General features: G+C 40.7%; 1 protein-coding gene across 2 annotated transcripts in view; it reads right to left on the reverse strand.

Annotated features, from left to right (window-relative positions):
* The window catches only part of plppr1 (phospholipid phosphatase related 1), a 48629-nt gene that overhangs the window by 12055 nt on the left and 12847 nt on the right, over positions 1 to 23727 (reverse strand). For both annotated transcript variants that reach the window (XM_023407248.2, XM_023407247.2), the window contains exons 2-4: positions 21476 to 21584; positions 9782 to 9970; positions 2079 to 2211 (exon numbers count right to left, since the gene is read on the reverse strand). In XM_023407248.2, coding sequence (XP_023263016.1) covers positions 2079 to 2211; positions 9782 to 9970; positions 21476 to 21535 — 382 coding nt within the window. In that variant the 5' untranslated portion in view covers positions 21536 to 21584. The remainder of the gene's footprint in view (positions 1 to 2078; positions 2212 to 9781; positions 9971 to 21475; positions 21585 to 23727) is intronic.

Raw genomic sequence — 23727 nt, forward strand, 5'->3', positions numbered from 1 at the left:
CTGTCTGCTCGTCAGGTGAGGTGTGTGCTACATGCATCAAATGATGTGACACAGTCAGTATGTGCTGAACCTTGTTCTGAACTAATAGTAGTAGTAAGTAAGTAGTAAATAGTAGTAGTAGTAGTAGTAAGTAGTAAAGACACAGCTTTAAATATTGGACACTCTGTTTTACATGCATGGGTATTTGTTGGGGGTAGGTAGGCCGCAGCTGTTCTGACACAGAAAAGAATAAAAATGAAAACATGTCTGTGATGGTCTTTCAAAACCTCACAGTGACCCACTTTCATCCCTGTCATCTCATCCTTCACTGACCTGCATCCACCTGTCTCTGACACAACAGAAACACGGCTGATCCCATTGTATAGCATGTCACTCAGAGGTCACCGGAACCTTGCTCGCTTGATGACCATGTCGCTCGCACCCTCTCTTCTCCTTTTTCGCATTATGCTAGAAGTGTTGAGAATGTGAACAAACTAATCTTAAACACCAAATCCTGAAGCTTTGAATCATCAGGGTAAGTGCTGGAATCAGTAGCTTTTTGCATTGGAGCTCCCCTCACAGGTGACTGACAGCACCCACATTCAACTGTCAGCTCAGCCATGATATACAGCATGCCGCTTCCTGATTAAGAGCTTACTGAAAGACTGTGAAAGTCACACAAACAATTCTGATGCTACAGATGCATGGGTTCCTGCGCTCTTAACCTACTGCTTAAAGAGGTTTCCACTAAAAGAAACAGCAGAAGATTGAACCTAAACTCAATATTATCCAAAGCTGAACTGAGAAAAGTCAAAAGCAGCACCTTGACGTGGTGGTGATGTGACCGCTGAGGTGCATACTGATGTGTATTTGAATAATGATGTGATCTCTTAGCTACAAAACAAAACAAACTACACAGTTGGTGAGTATGAGTCTTTGTACTGAGCTGAGTGAAATGATCTGAATGAGTGAAATGATCCATCAATTTACTGTGTTTTGGTCCAGTGCAGCTGCACTGAGGTGACGCACCAGGCAAACGCTGGTGAGACTTTACAGGAATGCAGAACGAGGCACTCATCGCATCGGATTGATTCGCCCCTTCCTGTGAGATTGTCGTCACAATCTTCATGTATGGGACACACTAACAGGCAGGTTTCATTGAGCAAAGCCTGTGGATGACGTGAGGTATGAGGAGATCAAACTCTTGCCCGTTTAGTTTCACTGTTTCTATATCCTATGAGCAGGTTTTAATACTATGTCTATGAAATGAAAGTTTACAACAAAACTCCTAAAAACTGCTGTCCCATGCAGCACTTCCAAACTTTATTCAGTCATTGTTATATTTCACTTTAAATGGCCAGTGTATCCCATGAGATTCAGACTGTAAAACTGAACATTCAGTTTTAGAAGGGTTATTAAATTGTTTACTCCAGTTGTTTTTGGAAAGAGATAGAAATGATTTTTGTGTTTTCTCTTCTTGCCCGTTTCACAAAAATGAAAACAAAGGTCCTAATTTTGCACCCATGTTATATGTGATGGGACACACACATCATTACAAGTCCTCCAACCTGAACAAACATATAGGTCATTTTTTCTAACCCTCTGATACGACCCGTAGGATGGTCTCCTCCTCCGTCGCCACGGCTACTATAATAACGGTAATGGCTTGGTTAGGTTCATGAAATGATAGTGATTTGGTTTAAAATAAGTACTTCCTCAACATTAGACGGTCTTTGTTGTCATGGTTACAATAATAACAACATGGTAAACTTTGTCAAACAGTCATGGATAATAGAACATAGACTGCTACTCTCACATGGGAATTGAACACCGCCCTCCTGTGTCATATCCCTGTGTTGTGTTGACCCATACATCCAACTCAACCTCCTCCTGACATTTTTATACAATGTCCCCGCACTTTTCCCTTTGCTACTGTCACACTTACTAACAAAAAAGCGTAACTATGGGTCATAATAACCTGCTGCACTAACGACCTATGGGGATGGCAGGCTCCATCTTTGATGTGTGTTTTTACTGGACACGATCAAGATGAACAGTCTTGGGGCAGTTTATAGTATTTGACATGACAACTTTCTTACCTATGAAGCGTATGATGCGGCGTATAAGGGGGTTGAGGTAACAACAGTCTCCTGTCACAATGGTTTTCTCCTGGGCCAGGAGAGCTTCCCTCGTCGATTTCATCACATACATGGACACCTCTCCGATGAAAATCTGCACACGAGAGAGACAGAAACAGAAAGAGATTGAGAAACAGCCACAAAAAAATAAAAATAAAAATAAAAACCCAAACAGAAAAAGCAAAAGAAACACATACAGACAAGGAAGGAAAAAAAAGTCTGGCACCCCATTATAGGGCAGAGGAAACATTTTGCCCCCGTCTGGCCTGTGTACATAAACCACTGTGTCTTAATGCAGCCTTTTCTTCAGCTCCATTATAGTGTGGACATTACATCAGGTCTAATGGAAAAACTGCTGCTGGACACACAAAATGAAACTCGTTGCAAGCCGCCTTGGGTGATGCAGGCTGCCACAAAAACATGTGTGTGTTTATGACAGAGCGAGTGTGTGCATATGTGTGCACACATCTGGTTCTGGCCTTTGGTATGTGTGTTTGTTTGTGGTCACAAAAGAATTTGTTTTGAGCCCCAGGACAGATAACAAAACTCCTGTGATTCCTCCATCCCTTCTGAATGTGTTTTTGTTTGTTTTTGTGGTTCTCATGAATGTAATTCTACCCTATTTATTACTTTGTGGATACGAGCAGCGAGAGCAACCGATGTTGTGATGTTAGGAGACTCAGAAAAAAATTAAGAAGCGAGTGGGACTGACAGCACTCACATAAAATGGGTATGAATGTTTAAAAGCTTTGCTCTGGATTCAGTCCTGTCTGGATTTGTCAGCATGAAGGAAGTTGAATTAATATTTTCAAACACTTTTTTTTTCTTCCTCTGGATGATGAGTGACATAAAGCATGCAAATACTGAATCAAACTATCATCAAATGCATTATGACAGAAAATCCATCCTTTTGATGTATAATGACCCAGAAACATCTGTCTTCCAATGCAAAGGCCTTTATCTTCAGATAGACTAACTTTAAAAAGCAGGCAACTTGTAGCATGTAGTTTGTTATGGCTGAGCAGTGGTGGTGGCAAACCAAAATGCATTTCATAAAGGCCAAAAAGAAGGGCCGGTGTAAATGTAACGGCACTACAGGCTGTGAATCCTGGGTTGTTTAAAGGAAAATCCATAGCCTAAATGTAAACAAAATCATTCATTAGTCTCCTTCAGGTCTCATTTGAATCACACTCAACAAATTATTTAGGTAGATTTTTTTCTTATTGCACACATTCGCAAGTCACATATGCTGTAATACATCTGAAATGTGGGTCAGTTTTGCTCAAGTTTAACTTCATCTCTGGTAAATAAACTTGAATAAACAACATTCAAAGCTGTTAGCAATCAGTTCCTTTCAATCCAGCTCCTTGAAATGCTGCTAATCAGTGAGTCATTTCCTGACACTTTTTTTTTTTCTATGAACATTTTCAAGCATCTATAACGATCGCCTTGAGGTATTTGTCTCACTAGAGTCTGCTTCAACGGTGAAAAGGTTAGTTACTGCTGACTGATCGCCTCATTTCAACTCATGTTAACACCCACCCTCCTTATCCTACAAATGTCATGAGAAGTGACTTGAAACAAATGTACCATGCTGGAAAAGTGAGAAACAACTTGGCATTCAACTTACACGGAGATGTCCGGGCAGAAATTGAAAAGGTTAAACAACAGACACAAAAAAGAACATGCATATCTCTCACAGGGCGCCTAATTCGTAGGAGTACTTTGGACATGTAGAAAAAAGAACAGATTTATGGTTCATGTACTATCTCAATAACATTGACCTATCCACCAGTGTAACACATTTACGGGAGCTCAGGTCCGCATTACCCTTGAAAGTCCATAAAATACTTTACCTCTGACCATAACTGCCCACAGTATTTAGGAGAAGCATTCTTTATGCATTTCACCCTTTTTTTTTTTTTTTTACACTCGCACATTAAATGTGACTGTTGAACACTGTGGAGGACCATAAATGATTCATGGTGCGGTTCGTTCCATCATACTGACGGCCAAAAGTAGAGAATTTTCAATCAGAAAACAATCAAGTGCCCAGCCTGAGGCAGCAAGAAACTTGTGTTGATTCTTGTACTTTAGAAACTGTTTATATTGTTTGATGAGCTTCTCAAATTCTAATAAAAAAAATCTTTGTGGTTTGAGTTGAGTATTTATTGGGAAATATGAATTAAAAGTGTATTAACCAGCTAAAGCAGCCCTCAGAAGGACCCAAACATCCCAAATAACTCAGATCAGAACATTTCCCTTGGGAAGCAATAATTTCTTTCTTTCCCTGCTCCCCATATTTCATTATTATTATTAATTAATAATTAATCCATTCACAATTGGAGCTGTTGTAATACAAATCACACCCATAGATTGTTAAGAATAACAACTGTCCACCAAAGGTTTCCCAACGAACATTTTGTTTCTTATATTCAGGTGAACTGCTGCCACACATCTCTGTAGAAGCAGGAAATCCAAAGCTGGGCAACAGGAACCACAACTAATGATTATTTTCATTATTGATTTATCTCTCGGTGGTGGTAATAAATGCTCATGACATATTCCCAGAGCTTGATGTGACATCTTCAAAACACTTGCTTTGTCCAAAACCCAAACAAAAAAAGCAACTTTTTTTTTCTTGATTAATATCAATTAATCAATCATCAAAATGTTTTGATTAATAATTCAATAAATTAAACAGTATTAAAGTTGCACTACTAAAATGTTTTTATATAAACAATAGATATGAACATGTGTAATGTGAAAGATGTCCCCACACTCTGCAGGCCCCCATGAAGCATTTTAGCATCTTTCAGCTCATTGTTTTGGTTTCTCTACTCGTTGACTCTCTCTGCTTTAATCATTAAGGTCTCCAGCTGCAGGAGGCAAAGTTCTGATAGCATAAAACAGCTAAAAGAAAAAACTTAGTTACCAGCAAGAACATGGTGGAGCAATTAGGTAATGAGACACGTACTTCCCAAAAGTGTGTGCAGAGACCAAAAACAGAGGTGTAACAGTCAATACTGGACCTACATTCATCACCAAATGACGCAAATTCTGCTTTGTGTCAGCTGGATGTGTAAACTGGCTGTTTGCTAACTCATCAACTTTCTAATGGCATATGTAAAGTTGTTGTGTTTACAGCTCATTGTGCTGCCCCTAAGTGTGGCAAATAAAAAACTATTAATGCTGCTTTAATTTCTTCTTAATGAGCCGATAATTTTCAGTATCGCTACCAAGACCCATAAAAAGCAGTGGAATTATCTATCAAGGAGCCAAATTGGTAAAGAAAAAAAGCATTGGCGTTGCAGATTTCCTATTTAAGCTACAATCCTGCTCAGCTTTTAAAGGAAGTTTATCTTTTCAGCAACTTTAGTCGCCAACATTAGGCAGCCAGTTGTTTCTGTTGGACACACACTTGACGAGAACAGCATCATGCTTTCATCCTCTTGGCTCTGAGAGTGAAGGATGACTGATGCCTTGTCTGTGGCTGAACAGGTTTATGGACCGACGCGTGAGTACGACCCATCTAACCTCCACAGCCTCCCAATGGTCCGGCCATGTGGAACAATCTGCATAAATTACTGCCTCCCTGCTAATTGGCCAACATCCCAGCCTTGTCGTCATTAATTCTGACTGGCCACCTCTCTGGTTTATGACGCATGCGGAGATGGAGCGATATACAGTGTCGAGCACAACCTAAGCACCTGACACAGCACTATCAAAGGGCACAATTAAAAAGTTAGGGATGGCATACAGATGGATAAAGCGACTATGAAATACAAAGGCCACATATATACCAATGACAGAGAGGTATGGGAAGTGACCAGCAGTGTTGAAGCAAACTTTAACAGCTGACACAGCACACTCCACGGAGGAGCGTGTGATCAGGGAAAAGCAAGATAAAGGAAGAAAATATTAATCTTATCAGGATTTAATGCACTTTATGTAAAACTACACATAAAAAGTTTAACTATAAGAAACAAAAGAACGTGACTACATTGATGAAGAAGAAGAAGCAGAATGGCAGGAACAAGATTTAAACTTTAATTTGAAAAAAGCCAATATTTTCTGATAGTAAACTTGTTTTATTTACATATTTTTGTGAATCAGGACTTAATCTTAAGTTACTTTATTAAGTTTATCTTTACTTTTGTTTTGTATTTCTCTCTTCATGTATTTTGTGGAGTAATCAGTGCAGAAGACTCTGTCACAACCGCACACAGATGCACTCTCGCCAAATCAGCTGTAAATAATATCGTCTGTCACATTTCCCAGCCAATCGGAGCGCTCTTCCAGATTTTAAACCAATTTATTTTATTTCACTGAGTGTGTGTCAGAGTGAGTGTGTGTGTGCGTGTACAGGTGGACCGCTGATGCATCTCCACACCAATTAGTAACGGGGAGGAAATGCGAGCAACAGGATGTGTTTTATTTGTTCAATAAAAGTGGTAATAATTCAGGTCTTACTTCTCCATAACAGACCGGCAACAGCACTCAGTGTTTAGAGCCTGGGAGCAAAGGAACAAAATGTCCCAGATAATAAACAAGTGAAACAGGAGGCAGCAGAACAGTGATATCTCATTACAAATAAATGGGTGGCGCGTGTCCAGGAATGACACATCTTTAGCAATCACCTCCGTGATTAAGTGCCTCTTGAAATCGTAATAGAAAAGGAAGCTGTCTGTTTGGAAAGGAAGTGAAAGCTGCGATATGGAAATGGAACACATACAGTACACTGCTAAAAGCCTTCTCACGGCACTTTTGCAGTCTATAAATTCTGACTAAATTTTGGATTTGCTGCAGAGCATTCAATAGAAGATGACGAGTAGCCCCCTGAAGTAAGTTTGAAACATCACCATGTCCAGATAGATACATACATTACAGTATAAGTAACTCCACTGGTGTAGTGGCCACTGAAGATGTGAGGAGTATAGCTACTGTGAAAATAATGGGAATACCACTTTTCCATAAAACATAAAGACGTGTTTTTTGACTCTTTTTTTTCTCGAACATTCTCAACTGTTTGTTTTAGATGACTAAGTCAGGATCATCATCATGTAACTGTGACATGCTGAAAGTCATGAATAAATGCTGGGGGTATTGAGCGAGTTACAGAGCTCTACACACTGCAGTAAGAAAAACACATGTGAATACAAGACACAAGCAAATGAAGAATATCTTCACCAATTCAAAGACGCATGTGCAGCACTCTGAAAACAGAAGCTGCACAGAAAATAAAAGATGGGAAAATCCATAAACACATTCACCAATTGGGCAACACGCAGAACAACTAAACCTACTGCAAACACACACACACATTGCACAAACACATTCAGACAACGCACACAAATACAGGCAATACAAAGGCACTGCAGCTGACAAATGAAAAATGAAATTCTGAAAAATGAGCTGACGACTTAAGCATGAGATATTGCTGAGATATTATTGCAGACGTCTGCTAGTGTCTACACCTATAAGTATAGCGTACAGGATAACATAGCCTATATCATTTAATAACTCAATGTGTTTCTGTATTTGCTTGTGTTTTTTACATTTGTAGAGCAACTGGTGAAGATGTTTTTTCATTTGATTATGTTTTATCCATTTACATGTGTTTTATCTATTTGCAGTGGGACTCAGTATATGAAAACAAATTAGTTATAAAGAAAAAAAAAACAGACTGTTGTGAAACAAAATTTCATATGCTGAATGCAACAATACACTGCATTCACACTGAGGAGAGACTGGGAAGGGGTTGCTGCTGATTGGATCGGACAGATTCAGCTGATTGGTTCTGGTTGGCTCTTTCTTCAGAAGACACAGATCACATAAAATAAGGCTCTCCTTTGTGCACGGTTCCTCTCTTTGTGACTCGGTGTTGCAGCAGGTATATACGTCAGTGAAAATGATTCATGCATACAGTGTTTACTTCCCCACATAAAAGAAAAGAGGATACACTGCATACTGGTACTGTAACACTACACCACCAGCCAAATCCCCAATTCTTTATGTTTTAGTTAAAATACATAATAGACTCATGGACTCACACTCCACTCTTTGGCAACAATTAGATGGCAACTATAGAGTCTTTGCATTTTGGTGAACTACAGTGGATCTATAGATTTCAAATGTGAAACAATGCATTATTATATTAAATGGACACATGCCAACACTCTTCAGGAGGTGTTCAGAGAATATTTGACGTGGGTTTAATAAAATAATAAATGAACTGGCACAGGGGCCCAGAGACATACGGCGCCTGGTCTGGTGTGCGCAGCTGGAGTCAAGACGCATGGAGCAAAACTGACACCTAGTGGCTGTACGATGCTCCTTCTGTATGAGGCACACACTATGTATCCACTGGCTTGTATTCATCTCAAACCATCACGCAGCTTTACAAATGAACAGCTTGGACAAGAAAAATTATATCTAATAGAGCCTTTTCGCAGTGGACATATTGACTTGTCTTTGCCGGTAACATAAGTGCAATTAATGGGGGCTGCACTCCACTTAGCTTTACTGGTGTGGAGGCCCTGCCACTGTGTGTGTGTGTGCTGTATGCTGGCTGACACTTAAATGGAACAGAGCCATTGTTAACGGTATTAATTAGACCTGTGCTTTTTCCTGCTATGACAAGTCATCAATGAAAGTCATGTCATGTCTGCCATGAAAAAGCGCCAAGTTTCTCAGCATTTCCCAAATCCGTACTACACACCAATTCTATTTAGTATGTAGCTATTACATAGTAATAGTCACAGTATACTGTTTTAGCATTTAGTAACAAAAACAAAAAGAGAAAAAAAATAAGCACACCTAACTATTTTGTACTAACAGGAACTTTTTGTACTTTTTTGTCTTTATTTTCTGGAAATCAAAATTAACCACTGTATGCACACTGTCTGGTTTTGAGCGTTTGGTGCCTTTTCCAGGGTGAATACAACATAAACAAAACCTGCTCAGAATTAGTATGTAGTGTGGATCAGGGACACAGCTTCTGTCAGCTGTGAAAGGACAGAGGCTCTAGCTCCATTTTCATCTACAGGAACTGAATCAAAGACAATTTGACTTTCAACTTATGCTGAAGAGTCAGCACTGCATTTTGTGGTGCCAGACAGCAAATAACAGGTCAAAGAGACACTGTATAAAGTTCAAAATACAGAGCCAATAGTTGAGTCTGTGAAATCAGTGCCAAACATATCAGCTAACCCATAAATGGACATGGAAACAGTCTTCAATCAGACAGTTAGTTATGACTTTTTCTTCCATATTTTGGCAGAGAAACTGAAAGGGATAGAGGGACAACCATTATTATTATTCTACTGTTACAAAGGCAGGTCATGTTCACTCTGGTTAGGAGCATATGTTAGTTGTAAATGAAGGCTTTTAGGATACTGAGTGGAGTGATGATTATTTCATAGCTACATTTTTGGTGATATTAGTTTATAAAGGAATCAAAGAGGAAGAAGAATAGTTTCCAGATGTGAAAAACTGTAACAAATGGTTGCTGTTCCAGAGAGAAGCAGCGAGGCTGAGATGGAAAAGAGCCTGAATAAACACACCATTATTTCCATCCATACTCCAGAATGGGGCGTAACAATCCGAGGAGTCGCCGGTTTTTTACACACTTGTGAAATCCACACATAATGGGTTTTACTCACTATGGCGGTGGGAGCAGCAGCCACCACGCAATACAGGATGAGGGGGGGGATGAAGCCGGACTCCTCCGTGCCAGGGTATGGCTTCATGAGCTCAGCGTCATTACAGAAGAAACCCTGCACATGCACGCTGAACAGGTCCGTGCACTCCATGTAGTAGGCCAACAACACCGTGCCGGACATGATGACGAGCTGGAAGAAAAACATGTTGGAGCGAGAGCGAGAGCGAGAGAGAGAGAGAGCGAGGGGAAAGTTGGAGAAGAGAAGAAGAGGAAGGAGGGGAAAAAAGGGAGAGTTGTTAGTTGTATATCCAGTGCACTGCAGGCTGTCTTCGCCGATTCAGTTTCAGTAGTTTTAAAAAGTCGATTTTCTTAAACGAGCTGTTTTGTGGCCGGTCTCTGAACATCACTCCGCTCCCCTATCAGCTGTGACGTGCTGTGACAGGTTTTAATACAGAACAACTGCATAAATCCTCTAAAACCACATCTCTTCTTTTCCTCCCCCCCACTCTCTCTCTCTCTCTCTCTCTATCAAGCTAACTCTTGTCGTGTACAAGCATCCCCCACCACCACCGGCACCACCAGCAGCAGCACCACCATCACTTACCACCTCCTCTCCACCCTCAGCCCCTCATCCTTTTATCCCTCCAACATCATCCTTTGTCTCTGGCCTCCTTTCACTCTCTTTCTAGAATCAGCTGCAGGCAATTCTTCTCTCTCTCTCTTTTTTTTTTTTTTATATATATATATGGTATCTTTAGTCACTGATAACGAAGCAACACTGGAATAGAAAATGTAAAAAAAATAGCAAGGGCTTTTAATGTGGTTTCTCTGAAAATCATCTGCATTTGTGCCACTCAGCCACTGATGTGCCTGTAATGCTGCCAATCTAGCCAACCTGCTGGCACTATCCAAGGGTTTTATATCAAAGAAAAGTAATGAGATGTTTTCATATTTTAATGTTTGGGAGACACTGCCAAAGAAAAGAAAAGCCCCATGACGTCACCGGGACTGGAAGACGTAGGATATCTTAGTCAGGCAAACGTGTTGCCAATTAATTTAAATATTAGTCACAATTTCCCTTTAGAAAAAGGAATAGAGAACGGAATAATAAGAAGCTCTATTTATCCGAATAAAGGAATAAATAAAGTATCAGATTTTTTTAACTAGAAAAAACAGGACACAAGCAGTCATGTGTGATCGTCTTTCACCTTTGTTTGCTGAAAAACTGCAACCTGCTTAATGTTTAATATTATGAATGGCTCCTGTGATTCCTGAAACAGGGTTAACCCAGCTCTGTGTAATACTTCATTCCAGCACCAGGTGTCACTACGCCACTGCAGAAGGATCAGTATATAAAGGAAAACAACACAAATCTATGGATGTTCATACAAGAACTGTGCTCCACAGACTATTAAGACTGTGCATCTTTTATTAAGAAAAACTTTCTTTAATATCAACATGACTGTATTTTCTGTCAAAATAACAGATATAAACAATGTCAATCTAAACACTTTCTGCAAACTTAAAAAATATCAACAAGAAAGCACTCTAAACTATGTTTTAAGGGTAATGTATAAGGTAAGATAGTTTATATAAATGTACACATTTCACTGATAATACATTAGCCACAAGATCACATCGCGTCACGCTAGGTGGCTATCATTAATGCGAGCAAATCCCATACCCGTGGTTACGCCCACATCTCCAGTCTGCAAGTCTGACCACCAAACCAAGTTTTTAGTTTGACTAAGTGCAAGTGAAGTAAGAACAACTTCAAAGTAAACCATTACAGCCTCATGTGTTTTCTAGTGACTAAAAATTCAGGTTTCCCATAATAGAACGGAGCTTCTGGACTGCATTTCCAATAACATACCCTCACCTGATTTGTTGTGTGGCTTCTCAAACTCTAGATCCACAAAACCATCACCTCTTCTCTTATCTGACTCATTCACTGAACTTCAAAAACCTCTGTTGATACTTTGTCGTATTAAGCTTCAGGGAAAGAAAAGAAGCAACATGAGAAGCTACATGCTAACATTAGCATCACATACATCTCTTATGAGCGCTCTGACTACTAACTGAGAGAACACAAGCTACAGCTCAGGCTGTTTTGGTATAGGCCTACACTGAAGGGCAGCGGTTCTCAACCTGTGGGCCGCAAACGTATTGTAAGTGGGTCAACAAATCATTTGCAAAACAGATCAATTTTAGTGAAAGAATGTAATTATAGAAAGAAATTATAAAAAAAATGTTTTAAAACAAAATGATCTTCAAAAACATTCAAATATTTAGAAACACTTTTCATTGTTTTTTTTCATTTTAAGGCATATCACTGTGGCCAATGTAAACCAATGATAGGAACTTTTATGTTGTCACCAGCCAGACCACTTTGCCGCCAGACCACATGGTATATTTGTTTGCCATCTCAGTCTGATTGCGAGCTAAAAGATTACATTCATGGCAAAAACTGGAGTATCAAAATGGATAGCTGGTTAACACCAGGGAGAATTAAAGGGAAAGCGAGACAGATGAGGAATCGACAAGTGATCTCCCCCATCAAAAAAAAAAGAAAAATTGCAAATTTGCAAGAAATCATCCTCATCAAACTCTCAGACTAATTTTTTCTTTTCTCTCAGGCATTCTTCAGATGTCTGTTTATCAAGTAAATCAAATTATTTTGGGGGGAAATGTTGAGAAACACATTATTTATATGTTAAATGGTTAAATCAGCATCCATCATACAGTGGTGTGATCTTAGGAACACCACAAATATCATGTGCGCCTGCAGTGAGTATTATTGGGCTCAGAAATGTCAGGTACCTCAGTTCAGCTGATGCCATTATGTGGGTTTAGAGATATCAGTCTACATGTACTGAACTGTCAAAACAGAACTGTCAGTCAGCTGTCAGTCAGAGAAGACACACTTTTGAAAGCAACAGCTCACAGTTGTTGGCCTCGTTCTACCAGCATAGCGCTTTTTATGTTGCCATGGGCTACCGCTCACAGTGAGCTGTATATGATTCCTTGTGGATTTTCCGAATCAGTCACTAGAACAAAAGTAAAACATGCGAGTGCTATTACTGATTATCAACAATGTATCCTGTCCAATCAAGTCAGCTGACCTGAACTATGTGTTGTTTTGTGCAACAACAAAAAAAAACCAAACAAATAAATAAATATATAAATATGGAGGGTGTGTGTGAAGCAGACTGGACTATATGGCCGGCGGGATTCAGACAGCGAAGGCACGAAAGCAACAGAGAACGGGAGAGAAATGCTGGCAGAATGTGTTGCAGTGACAGATGGCGACGCTGAGATGTCCAGGTGTGCGTGCCCGTGTTTGTGTTTGAGTGTGTGTGCTATATTTGTTTCTGGGCCAACTCTCTGAATAACACTAGTTAGCAATATCTTTTGCTTTCTCCTATTGTTACAAAAGTGGCCTGGCATTTTTTATTTTATTTTTTTTAACACAGTTCACATGCATTAACAGCTACTGCTATGAGGAACCATCATAATTGTCTGCACACCACATTACGGTTGTATTCATACCGAACAGCAACTAGCAAAGTAAAGCCACTCAAATAAAGAGAAATCTTCTTGCTCCTCTATCTTTAAGCAGCTTGTCCACACACAGCATCCAAATGACGGAGACAGACGGAGACGGGTTAATTTCATGTTTTTATGTTGTTCCACAGACAAGTTCCAGCAGTGTAATCGGCTACAAAATTATTCATAGGTCTCCTCTGAAAATATGTAAATTCCTTCGCTTGTAGAAATGCCATGTAATACCTTGTGTGATCGCATACCTAAGGATGTCAGGTTTACAAGGAAACACCTGGAAAGGGATTGGGCATATTATCTAGGGGGGTGTACACCAGAGTACACATGTTGAACTTTACTATTACTACTGTGGGTTCATTTACTTTGACTTGCACCTTATTTGCATTTGGAAAAAAAAAAAAAAGACCAAAGCTTGCCTCAAGCTCATTTACAGCAGCAGCCACGGTTTCTGGTAATTCACCAGCCCGGGTTCAGCAGTAGCCCTAAAAAGTCTAGGCTGCCAGTAGGAAGCACTGAGCGATAGTTTGGAGGATCAAGATGCCCTTGAGCGAGTTCTGGACCATTGCTTCCTGACTTTATTCCTCGCAATCACATCCTCTCTTCTAGAAATCTATAAAGCTCAAACATCCCTTCTATCACTCACCCCACCTCCTTCTCCTTCTCCACACCATAAATCATAGAGAGCCATAAACAACCAGCGAGCCGTCGGGACATCATGAGAGTCATCGGGCTGTGGCAAATGACCAAAACAGGCCGTGAGAGACAAGCAATTTCAGCTTGTCGGGCATGATCTGACTCCTCTCTCCGGTCTGTTCTGTATAGTCCGCAGCAGACACCGACTTGGTCGTGAGTCAGCCCTATAATTACTTTCTGATAAAGATGTCGAAGTGTGCCTACTCCGTTGAAAAGAAAATAGTGGTGCAGTCACATCCCTGGAGGCCGTTCGCCATTTCCGTGAATTCTTCATGAGCTGGCTTTTCTGTGACAGTTCCACACCTGGACAAGTGTCCCCTTTCTCTGTGTGGCATAACTTGTGGCTCCATTATATTCACTCCACAGCCAAGCGTCATGCTGCATTAGCTGTGTGAAGGGCAGACTGACAAGAGTGGCTGTCGTAAAATGGGCAATACAAAGTTACTGCAGCATGCCATTATCCTTCTCCCTTGGAGGGGACAATTCACCTCTTTTACCCAAGAGTGTGGCGGGGCATTTTGGTGCAGCCACCTACCTCTGTTAGGTTTTAACAGGCTACATTTCACTGGAGAATATCATTTCAGAGGGGGAGGACAAGAATTTCCCACCGCTACCGTTTAGAATTCAATGACTTATGGGTCCCCAACAAAGTAATATTCTTCTAATCCTCTTCGTCAACCTCAAAACTCCCTTCTAATCAATATTTTCAAATGAACATTGGATCACATAAGTAATTATAATGTGACTGAGGCTGCTTGTAGTGATGAACCCACTGAACATTTTCACCTGACACTGCACTGTATGTGCTGTTATAAACATTACACATTATAAACAACGTCTATAGTTTAAGTCATAAGACTGATAGCTCTGGTAGATACAGTATATATTTGCTGTTATGGCAGATGAAATATGACTTTGTTGTGTATTTGTAATTGACTTCTACACAGCCAGTTTCATCATAATAAAAATCCAAACCTAATTAACTTTTTTTTTTTTACCCAATCACTCCCCTTCTGCAACCTTTCCAATCTCTTCTCCTCTTTGTCTCCTTCACTCCGAAATCTTTTTACTGTCAGTCCCACAGCACATCTCCTCCCTCTCACCACGGAAACAACCAGGAAAATGTTATATAAATCCAACACCGGGTCCTAGATTTTCATTTCACCGTCATGTTGTGTTAGTAGAAAAACAGACCGACAGAGATGGGCATCTTAGCCTGACTCGCCCCTGGTTTTACGCCATATATTACACTATCAAACTTGTCCTGAAGTGACCTCAGAGACAGCTGATTTCTGTTTTTTCTAGCATGTATTCAAAATACTATGATAATACATGTGACAATGATGAATAGTCAGCTGTTAGATGTGAGTATGGACCCCAAAACGAGAGAGAGAATTTGTCTTTTACAGTCTTTCCTGAAAGAGAAATGAGAAACCACTGCATAGACGGCTCCTCTCTTCCTCCAGGCTCATTAATATGTTAAGTACAGCATCTTGTGCCATTCATGGTTTCATGAAGGGTCATCCAATCTCTGTGGGGTCTGTCTAAGAATTGAGGGCCAGATTTTCTAAGGATGTGTGACGCATTCTGCCCCAAATACATGAGGTGTATTAATCAAGCAGGCACACCAGGCTGCAGTAGTAATAGCCTTGTGTCTTTCTTTCCTTATGGATGTGACTGCATTTACCTCAGTATTCTAGTGAAGCATCAGCTGTATCAACACCTCCACCTGCTGCAGTATGAGCTGCTGAAAGGCGCTGCTCCACCACCACCACCCTTTGTGTATTTTCTATGTCTTTTTCACTTCTCAAAAAATAAATCCTCTCTCCTATTAGACAAATAATATAACTAGTCCCAGCTGTATTGTTACAATCAAGAGTCTATCTCATGTAGAATTCAGCTGCGATGGGAGTCAGAGTGGTGGAGTTGAGATCACCACGTTATCTTTTTTCTAAACTTGGCAAACTCATAGAAATCCCACTGCTGAACTGTGCCTACAGTCAGAGCTCTCCTTCTGCTGCCTTAGTAAATCAGGAACTAAAACACACACAGATTGTGCGACAGATTCAATAAAAACCACAGAGCAGATTTTATTTAGATTATTTTTGGCCCTTAAAGTGATCGGTAACACAACTTCTTACACTGGCTTCTACTCCATGCTGGAAACAGCACTGAAACGGCACTTTGATGTGGGAATTACATTTTTCTGGCATCGGCCATGACTCAAAATCCGAATGTCAGGAGGGTGAGTGCTACAAAGTAAACTAACATTAGAGAAGTATGTGCAAAAAGACAATCTGCTGTCATTTACTCTAGACAAAGATGATGAGGATTGTATTTGTCAAAAACAGTACATTGTGGAAAACAGCTCTAACTTCTGCACCATCTCTGTATTCGAGCTGTTTATCCTGAGTCCCAGTGGAAACAGTTAGAATGACCTTTTCCCTTCACTAATTCCCTCTGGTGGATCCCAACTCATCCCGACTCAAGCCCCCTGCCATGTCCTCGGTATGCGGAAGCATACGTAACACTAACATAAACTACCTCATAGTCCTGCATGACTGGGTTTATTTTTGTCATAATGTTCCCACTAACAGTAACTGCATTTATTGCCAGATGTATCCTAATTGCTTTTTTTCATTAATCAGCCCTAGTCGCTCTTTATCTCTCCTCCTAATATGTAACCTGGCTTGTAATCAAGTTCCAGACTATACCAGCCCTGACTGTAACTTAGATGGTCATTAACAGAGCTAAGCTACATACATTACTACCAGACAGCAGCCAAAATTTGCAACTTAGCACTTATTCAACAGAGCTAATCTACATACTAGCTGCCACCAGACTGTATTTTCCATTTCCTTTCCTGCCTGTTCGAGGACTCTTCACTGCTGGGACTCGGAGAACAACAGGATTTAATGTGCCCACCTCCTGGGTCAGCGGAGGTTAGGCTACATAGCATTTATTCTTCTTTTGGTATAATTTGAATCAGCATCTTAAAAAAAGAAAGCAACAATAACTAATGGGTGGGTCTAATAGTATTTTCAGGCAGACAGCTGTTTATCATTAGTTAGCTAATATTCTTCATCCCTTGGGACATAACACCACTCACATTTTCATACCAGCTGGATATTTTTTCCACTTCAAAAAAAAATGAAATAATGATGAAACGGTTCAGATGATTTAAATGACATGTTTCATGTCTAATCTGTATAAACTAAACTAGCAGGTTTAATTGGGCCGTGTGCTGCTGCAAAACTAAATTTAACATGCGATTCCCCAGATAAAAGCCCCCCCCCCCCTTTTTTTTTTAGAATCCCCCATGTAAAAGACGGTATTGCGTCAGTGCAACCATGAGAGAGACGGAGCCACATCAAAAACAAACGGTCCCTGAGGGGAAATAATGACAGCCTGGAACATTATTACACCATACTGGTGGAGGAGATTGAGCGAGATGAAAGAAAGAAATTATCTCTGAGGCTGACAGAGGTTAGTCAGGAGATTGCTTCTTTTACAGCCTGGTGCAGGTGATGTGAACACAGGGAAGTTTTCATTTTCGTACAAAACACCTGAAAAGACTTGGTGATCCTAGTTAGATTAATAAAAGCCTGGGGCTCTGTGCATTACATAATCTCATCTGGAGGGGAGGTACAGGATATATCTGTTCTCTCCTCATTCTTCACTGCTCACCTTTACAGCTCTGCCTTTAATTAATCTCTCACCCTTTTCGCAAACCTTTCACTCCTTTCCCCCTCCTGCTTTATTGTACCTTCCTCATCCTCCTCTTCTCTCCTCTTTTTTGTTTCTCTCCTCCCATGTGTCCCACCTTCCTGTTGCACTTTCTCCCAGCCCTCTCATCCTATTCTTATTTTTATCCCCTTTCATCTCACAGCCCTGTTTTCCATCTCTTAGTTACTCCCACAGTAATGGCAAACAGCCACAACAAATGATGCTCTTGAGGTTAAGTAACGGATGAAAGAAACGCAACAAGTTACATGACTAAATAAACAAATCACCATAAATAAACATCCTCCCTGTCACACTGCCTCTGGCACTGAACTACAGAGCCCAGCTGCTCCAATCAGGACGCTGGGTTTCAGTCATGTGACGGCACTGTCCCTCTGCCGTGTTCTGTTCGTGACAGGCGGGGGGAGTAAGAGAAAGAAAAAAAAAGAGAGAGAGAGAGAAAGAAGAAGAAGAAACAAAAGGAGCAGGAAAAGAGCGAGGGGCACTGAGATGGAGTGATACAGAGGAGGATAAACTAGGTGGGAGGGGAGACATAGGAGGAGATGAGGGGAGAGACAGAGGGAGGAAGCAGGTTCCACAGAGAGAGGAGGGGCAAGAGAGGAATGAGGCAGTGAGGATGTGACAGAGACATCAAAGAGTGAGAAAAGGAGAAAATAGGGACGGGCAGAGTGAGACAGGGAGATGGACAGGATGCCTCTGAGACCTGAGTGAGGAAGAAGGGGAGCACGTGAAAAAAGACTAATGAAAATCAAAGAAAGCTTGACACTCAGTGGCCTATTACAGTGTCTCTTAGGAGCTTTCCTCCTGTGCTCTGCTGCAATATGGAGAAAATGTACTATACATACGGTCGTCAGCAAGATTACACCAAATAATAGGGATGGGCGACAATTCAATATTCTAATTCATCAACTTTCATTGGTATCATATTGTGATGTTATGATGATATGTTATCATTTTACAAAGTTGGTGTGCAAATGAGTGATCCCAAGCTAAATGTGACCGATAAAAACATGGGTCAGGTCTACATATTGGGATATAAAGTGTCATTTCATAAAAATACCATCATGACAGTCTTTATTTTAACCTTATTTACGCTGCACTCCAGCAATTTAGGATTGTGCTTCCATAATGTTGGTGAGAGACAGATTTAAAAAATAATTGGGACAACCGAAGCAACAGAGGCCAGTATATCCTGACTTTTAATCTCAAGTTTAAATCAGGCCCTCAAAAACACTGGGTCCTACCTTTCCCATAATGCAACCCATCTTTAGTTAGTCCCTCCCTGCCAGGTAAATGCTCACGTCTTTCAAACAATATGCCGCCAGGTTGTAACACATACTCTCTGCAAAACAAAAATGTGTAGTCTTCAAGCCTGAGCTGTGATAACCCTGATGACATCATCCATTCCCTATAGAGACTCTGAGGACATCATATCACACAACTGTCTTCACAGGCTGAGTATTACTCTCACAAGTTAAGTGAATTTGATGTATAAAAGTGTTGGAGCTGACAACAGATTCAAGTAGATGAGAGGGGCGACAAGGGCAGAGCACATAATGGTTTTTAAGAGGGGACCATTTTCAAATCTAATAAAGCATTGTGAACAACTCTGTCAACAACTTCCTCTCTTTCTTTATCTTGAGCAGTGATACTAACTGATGTAATAAAGCAATATAACAGCCATTACTGGGAACTGTAATGGTTTTAATTTCCTCATGCCCGAAACATCAGACAGACAAATCCTGGTGGAGCTTCATCAATAACCAATAACAGTTGCTTGCTAGTCTGCTTGATTGTGGTTGGGCTACCAGCAATGAGAAACATTGAAGAGATTAATGTTTCTATGGTAACAGTGGCGTCTCCAACTAATGGGAATAAGCTAAACTACATGATGTAGCTTCCAACTGTATCTCTTGAGTAAAACTGAGTTTACTTCTGATCATTAAAATAGACGGATAAAGACATTTCACATTTCTTCGGTCGGAGTGTTTGTGACTGTCACACTGTTTCTAATTATAGAAAATATAAATCCAAAAATGAGAAGAATGGTTAGGAAAGCTAAAGTTTTAGGTCCAAGGTCACATTCAAACCAACCTCAATTTCCCCTGACACCATGTTGTTTGAGCATGAAGCTCTCATTACTGATCAGCAATGTCCAGCTGAGCATTTCACACCGAGTACCAGCCAAAAGACTTGAAAGCTGTAAATGAGCAAATTGCTATACAATGATGACAGGCTGTCTAACAGAAGGACTTTCTACAGTCTTTGTGATGATTAATTATGTGTCACAATTCAGAAGAGCATTTTACTGAGAGGACAGTGCTTGCAGTGTGTGTGTGTGTGTGTATGTGTGTGTGTGTGTGTGTGTGTATCCAATGTGTTTTTTTTATGGTAATAACTGCTGTGCAGGGCAAGGTCTAACTTAAAGTCTGGCTGTGTGGGAGTTACGTTGGAGTTTTAATTGACTATAGGTGATTTAATGTGGTGGCAGTGCACAGTAATATATAAACCATATACCTGTGATTAGTCTGTTCTGCACCTTTCCCATGTACCATTCTTAACTCCAGTATTTTTTAACTGAATCAAGGTATACGGGAGGTTAATACCTTTTAGTCACAGAGTATAGCTAATATCTAGCATTAAACTCTGTGAAGACTAGCAATGGCAAACAGAAACTTTTCAGAAAAATTAAAACAGAAATAATCACATCAACTGGGTGGCAGATTATTTTTGCCATCTCTCCTTGTTCAACGACACAAAGCTCCATTGAAATGACTGATATCTGACTAATCAATAAGTGTGTGTGTGTGTGTGTGTGTGTGTGTGTGTGTGTGGAGGTTGTCTCACAAGGGAAAAGAACAATAATGTTATTGTTACCGCAGAAGAATTGAGGCAAATAAATAAGACAATATCCCATGGGGCCTTGCACCAAAAGCAGCGAGGAGGAACGTCATCAATCAAAGGGGAAGTGATCACATACGTCACATTTCACTTATCTCATTTACCGATTCACTTATCCTGGAGGTCACACCATCATGGTAACATGTAATACTCAACACGGGTGGCATGAGATAAAGGCAGAGGCAGGAAGAGAGGAATGTGACAGTAAACTCATCTGAGACCGCTATGCAGGATGTTTCCTTGGAGAAGTGCGTATGTGAGGGAGAGAGGAAGAGGAAGAGAGAGAGACAAAGAGAGAGAGAGAGAGTGGGAGAGTGTGAAAGAGATAGAGGGACGGAGGACAGTAATGCAAGGCGTCCTGAGACATCTCTCTGATTAAGGACTTTCAGCTGACATGGTAATTAAATATGGAGGAGTATGGAGGAGCAGTACAACTCTTTTACACACACACACACACACACACGGCTTTCTACTCATTCCAACACTTTACGCTCTGGTTAACTGTGTATAATTTAGCAGAAGAGGTCATTTGCTAATGGTTAAATTGTTACTCAAACACACAGAGAGAGAGAGAGAGAGAGAGAGAGAGAGAGAGAGAGAGAGAGAGAGAGAGAGACAGACAGACAGACAGACAGACAGACAGACACACTCACACATACAATCCCTAAACCAGGATTAAAATGCACATATGCATGAATTTTACAGTTTGTACAGAAGAAGGCAGATTATCACACACACACACACACACACACACACACACACACACACACACACACACACACGCAGAGTCTCTCACCTCTACAAAGATGAAACATGGGATGATGGAGTAGCTACGCAGGGTGTTGTTGGACGCCATCTTGCCTCCTGTCGGGAGACTTCTCCTTCAGGATTCAGGGCAGCTCAGTCTGCAAAGACGGGAACATCGAGTGTCAGCACTCATGATCTGATACTGACACAAATGCACCAATACCATTTCTAACTGTTACAGTAGATGTACAGTATGTTATCGATGGTCCTCGCTGATATGGACTCTTGATGAGGAACCGATCACCTGCAGCTAGAGAGTATAATTTTGTTATTACATTTCAAAGACTTGATGACAGTTAATTGGACTTTGTAACATCTGCCTTTACATCTGCAACAAAATAAAGGGAAAACAACAAAAACAGCACATTGTGGAAAACAGCTCTAACCTCTACCCCATCTCTGTATTTGAGCTGTTTATCCTTGCTCCCAGTGGAAACAGCTCAAATGACCTTTTCCCTTCACTAATTCCCTCTGGTGGATCCCAAGAGCACCCAGAGCAGCTATAAGACTCAAGCCCCCTGCCATGTCCTCAGTCTACCCTTGGGTCTTCTCCCAGTCAGCTGTGCCCATAAAACCTCCAAAGGAAGGTGGACCGGAGGATTCCTTAGCAGTTGCTACAGAGTCTGGGGGTTACACTTTTATCAACTAAAGGCCTGGTGGGTTCACCACCTGCAAGGCAAAGAGCAGGGACTGGGTGGATAAAGGCAGGGTTGAGCCAGAGTGGTGAAAACTGGAAAGTTTTCTAAACCTCTGCTTTCTACAAAATATAAATCATACAAGTATCTATCAAGACTTTGAAACACCCTGGGTAACACTTCATCTAAATCTAAAGAGCACCATACTGTGATTTCTGTTAGCGTTACTCTGACGTTGGTATTATATTCTGGTCCTGTTTGTATTCGATCACATTTCTCTGTCAGTTAAAGCCTTTTTTGTTGCACTTTTATTGGCACTGACTCCAAGACTAAATTTCCCCTAAAGAGATAATAGTTTTCTACCCATATCGGCTTTATTAACGTGACTTATGCTCCCTCTGGTTGTAAGGGAAGGCTCAGGGGTTCAGGTCAGAGACGACAACCACATTGGTAGAAATCATCTCCTGCACTCAAACTGGCACTGCTTCCATTCTCCTCCTGTCATCTTGTTTTATTGCGTTTTATAATGGTGTCGAATTGTCACAAACAACAGCAGTATAAAACAATAGCATTTCCCCATGAAGAATAGCGAGCTGATTAGTAAGAGTGTGGGTCAAGTCGATTTGTGTAGTGAAAAGATGAATACTGGAAAAATAAAACCTTATTTGCTTTTCTGGCTCCAGCCAAGGCTGAAACAGCTTGTCAGTCACTCGTTACATTGTTTTTAATTGCTGAGCACAGGATAGTACGAGAGGTGTCTTGTTTCCGTGGGTGTAGATTAGGTGGGTTTTAAAAATGTCCTAGAGAGCCAGAAATGTCAGTATCTGTTGTAGTAATTGTTGATTTATTGGTATTAATCAACAAAGCTAGGACCCCCTGCAGATACGTAATGTTCATAAATGTGTTATGGGGCTGTAATTGTACTTAATTCCCCATTTAAGAGGAACATTGTTCCCAATTTGAGCTATCTCTTTCTTCCCACTCTGCAATTCTGAGTAAAGGCAGCGAGTGTGGAGAGGAGGTGGTTTGTTGTAGAGCCAAGTTGGAGAAAAAAAGGACCAGTGGAGTGTTTCAAATTCTCTATTTATAAAAATGTTTTTTTTCTTTCTTTCTTCTTTCTATCTTTCACTGATCACCACTGGAGAGACGTTATAATTGAATATTGCTGTATATTGTTGTATCTTACATAACTACATGGCACGAAATAGCAGCGAAACAACCTAAAGATTGGTTTGTGCATGAGGAGTTTTTGTGATAAAAAGGCTCTTATCTGAACAAAGCAGCACAAAAATTCAACAGGAACCCAGGGCTGAACAGTCAGGGTGATAACAAGGATCACAGCAGGATCTCACAGGGCTGAGGGGCAATACCTGTGTACACATGGAAAATCTATTTAGTACTCTAATGTCCACACTTACCCTTTTAGAAACATGTGGGTGTGTCATTTTCACTGCATACGTGTCTCTACTTACTGTAGCATTTAGTGCCTCAACCAAGGAGGTTATGTTTTCACCCATGTCTGTCTGTTTGTCAGCAGAATCACGCAAACAGTTCTGAACCAATTTGCACCAAACTTGGTGGAGGGATGGACCATGGAAGAACCCAT

The sequence above is a fragment of the Seriola lalandi genome, unplaced genomic scaffold, assembly GCF_002814215.2.
Source record: "Seriola lalandi dorsalis isolate HSWRI2012SDOR001 ecotype SW California unplaced genomic scaffold, Sedor1 jcf7180002054332, whole genome shotgun sequence".
Lineage (NCBI taxonomy): Eukaryota > Metazoa > Chordata > Actinopteri > Carangiformes > Carangidae > Seriola > Seriola lalandi.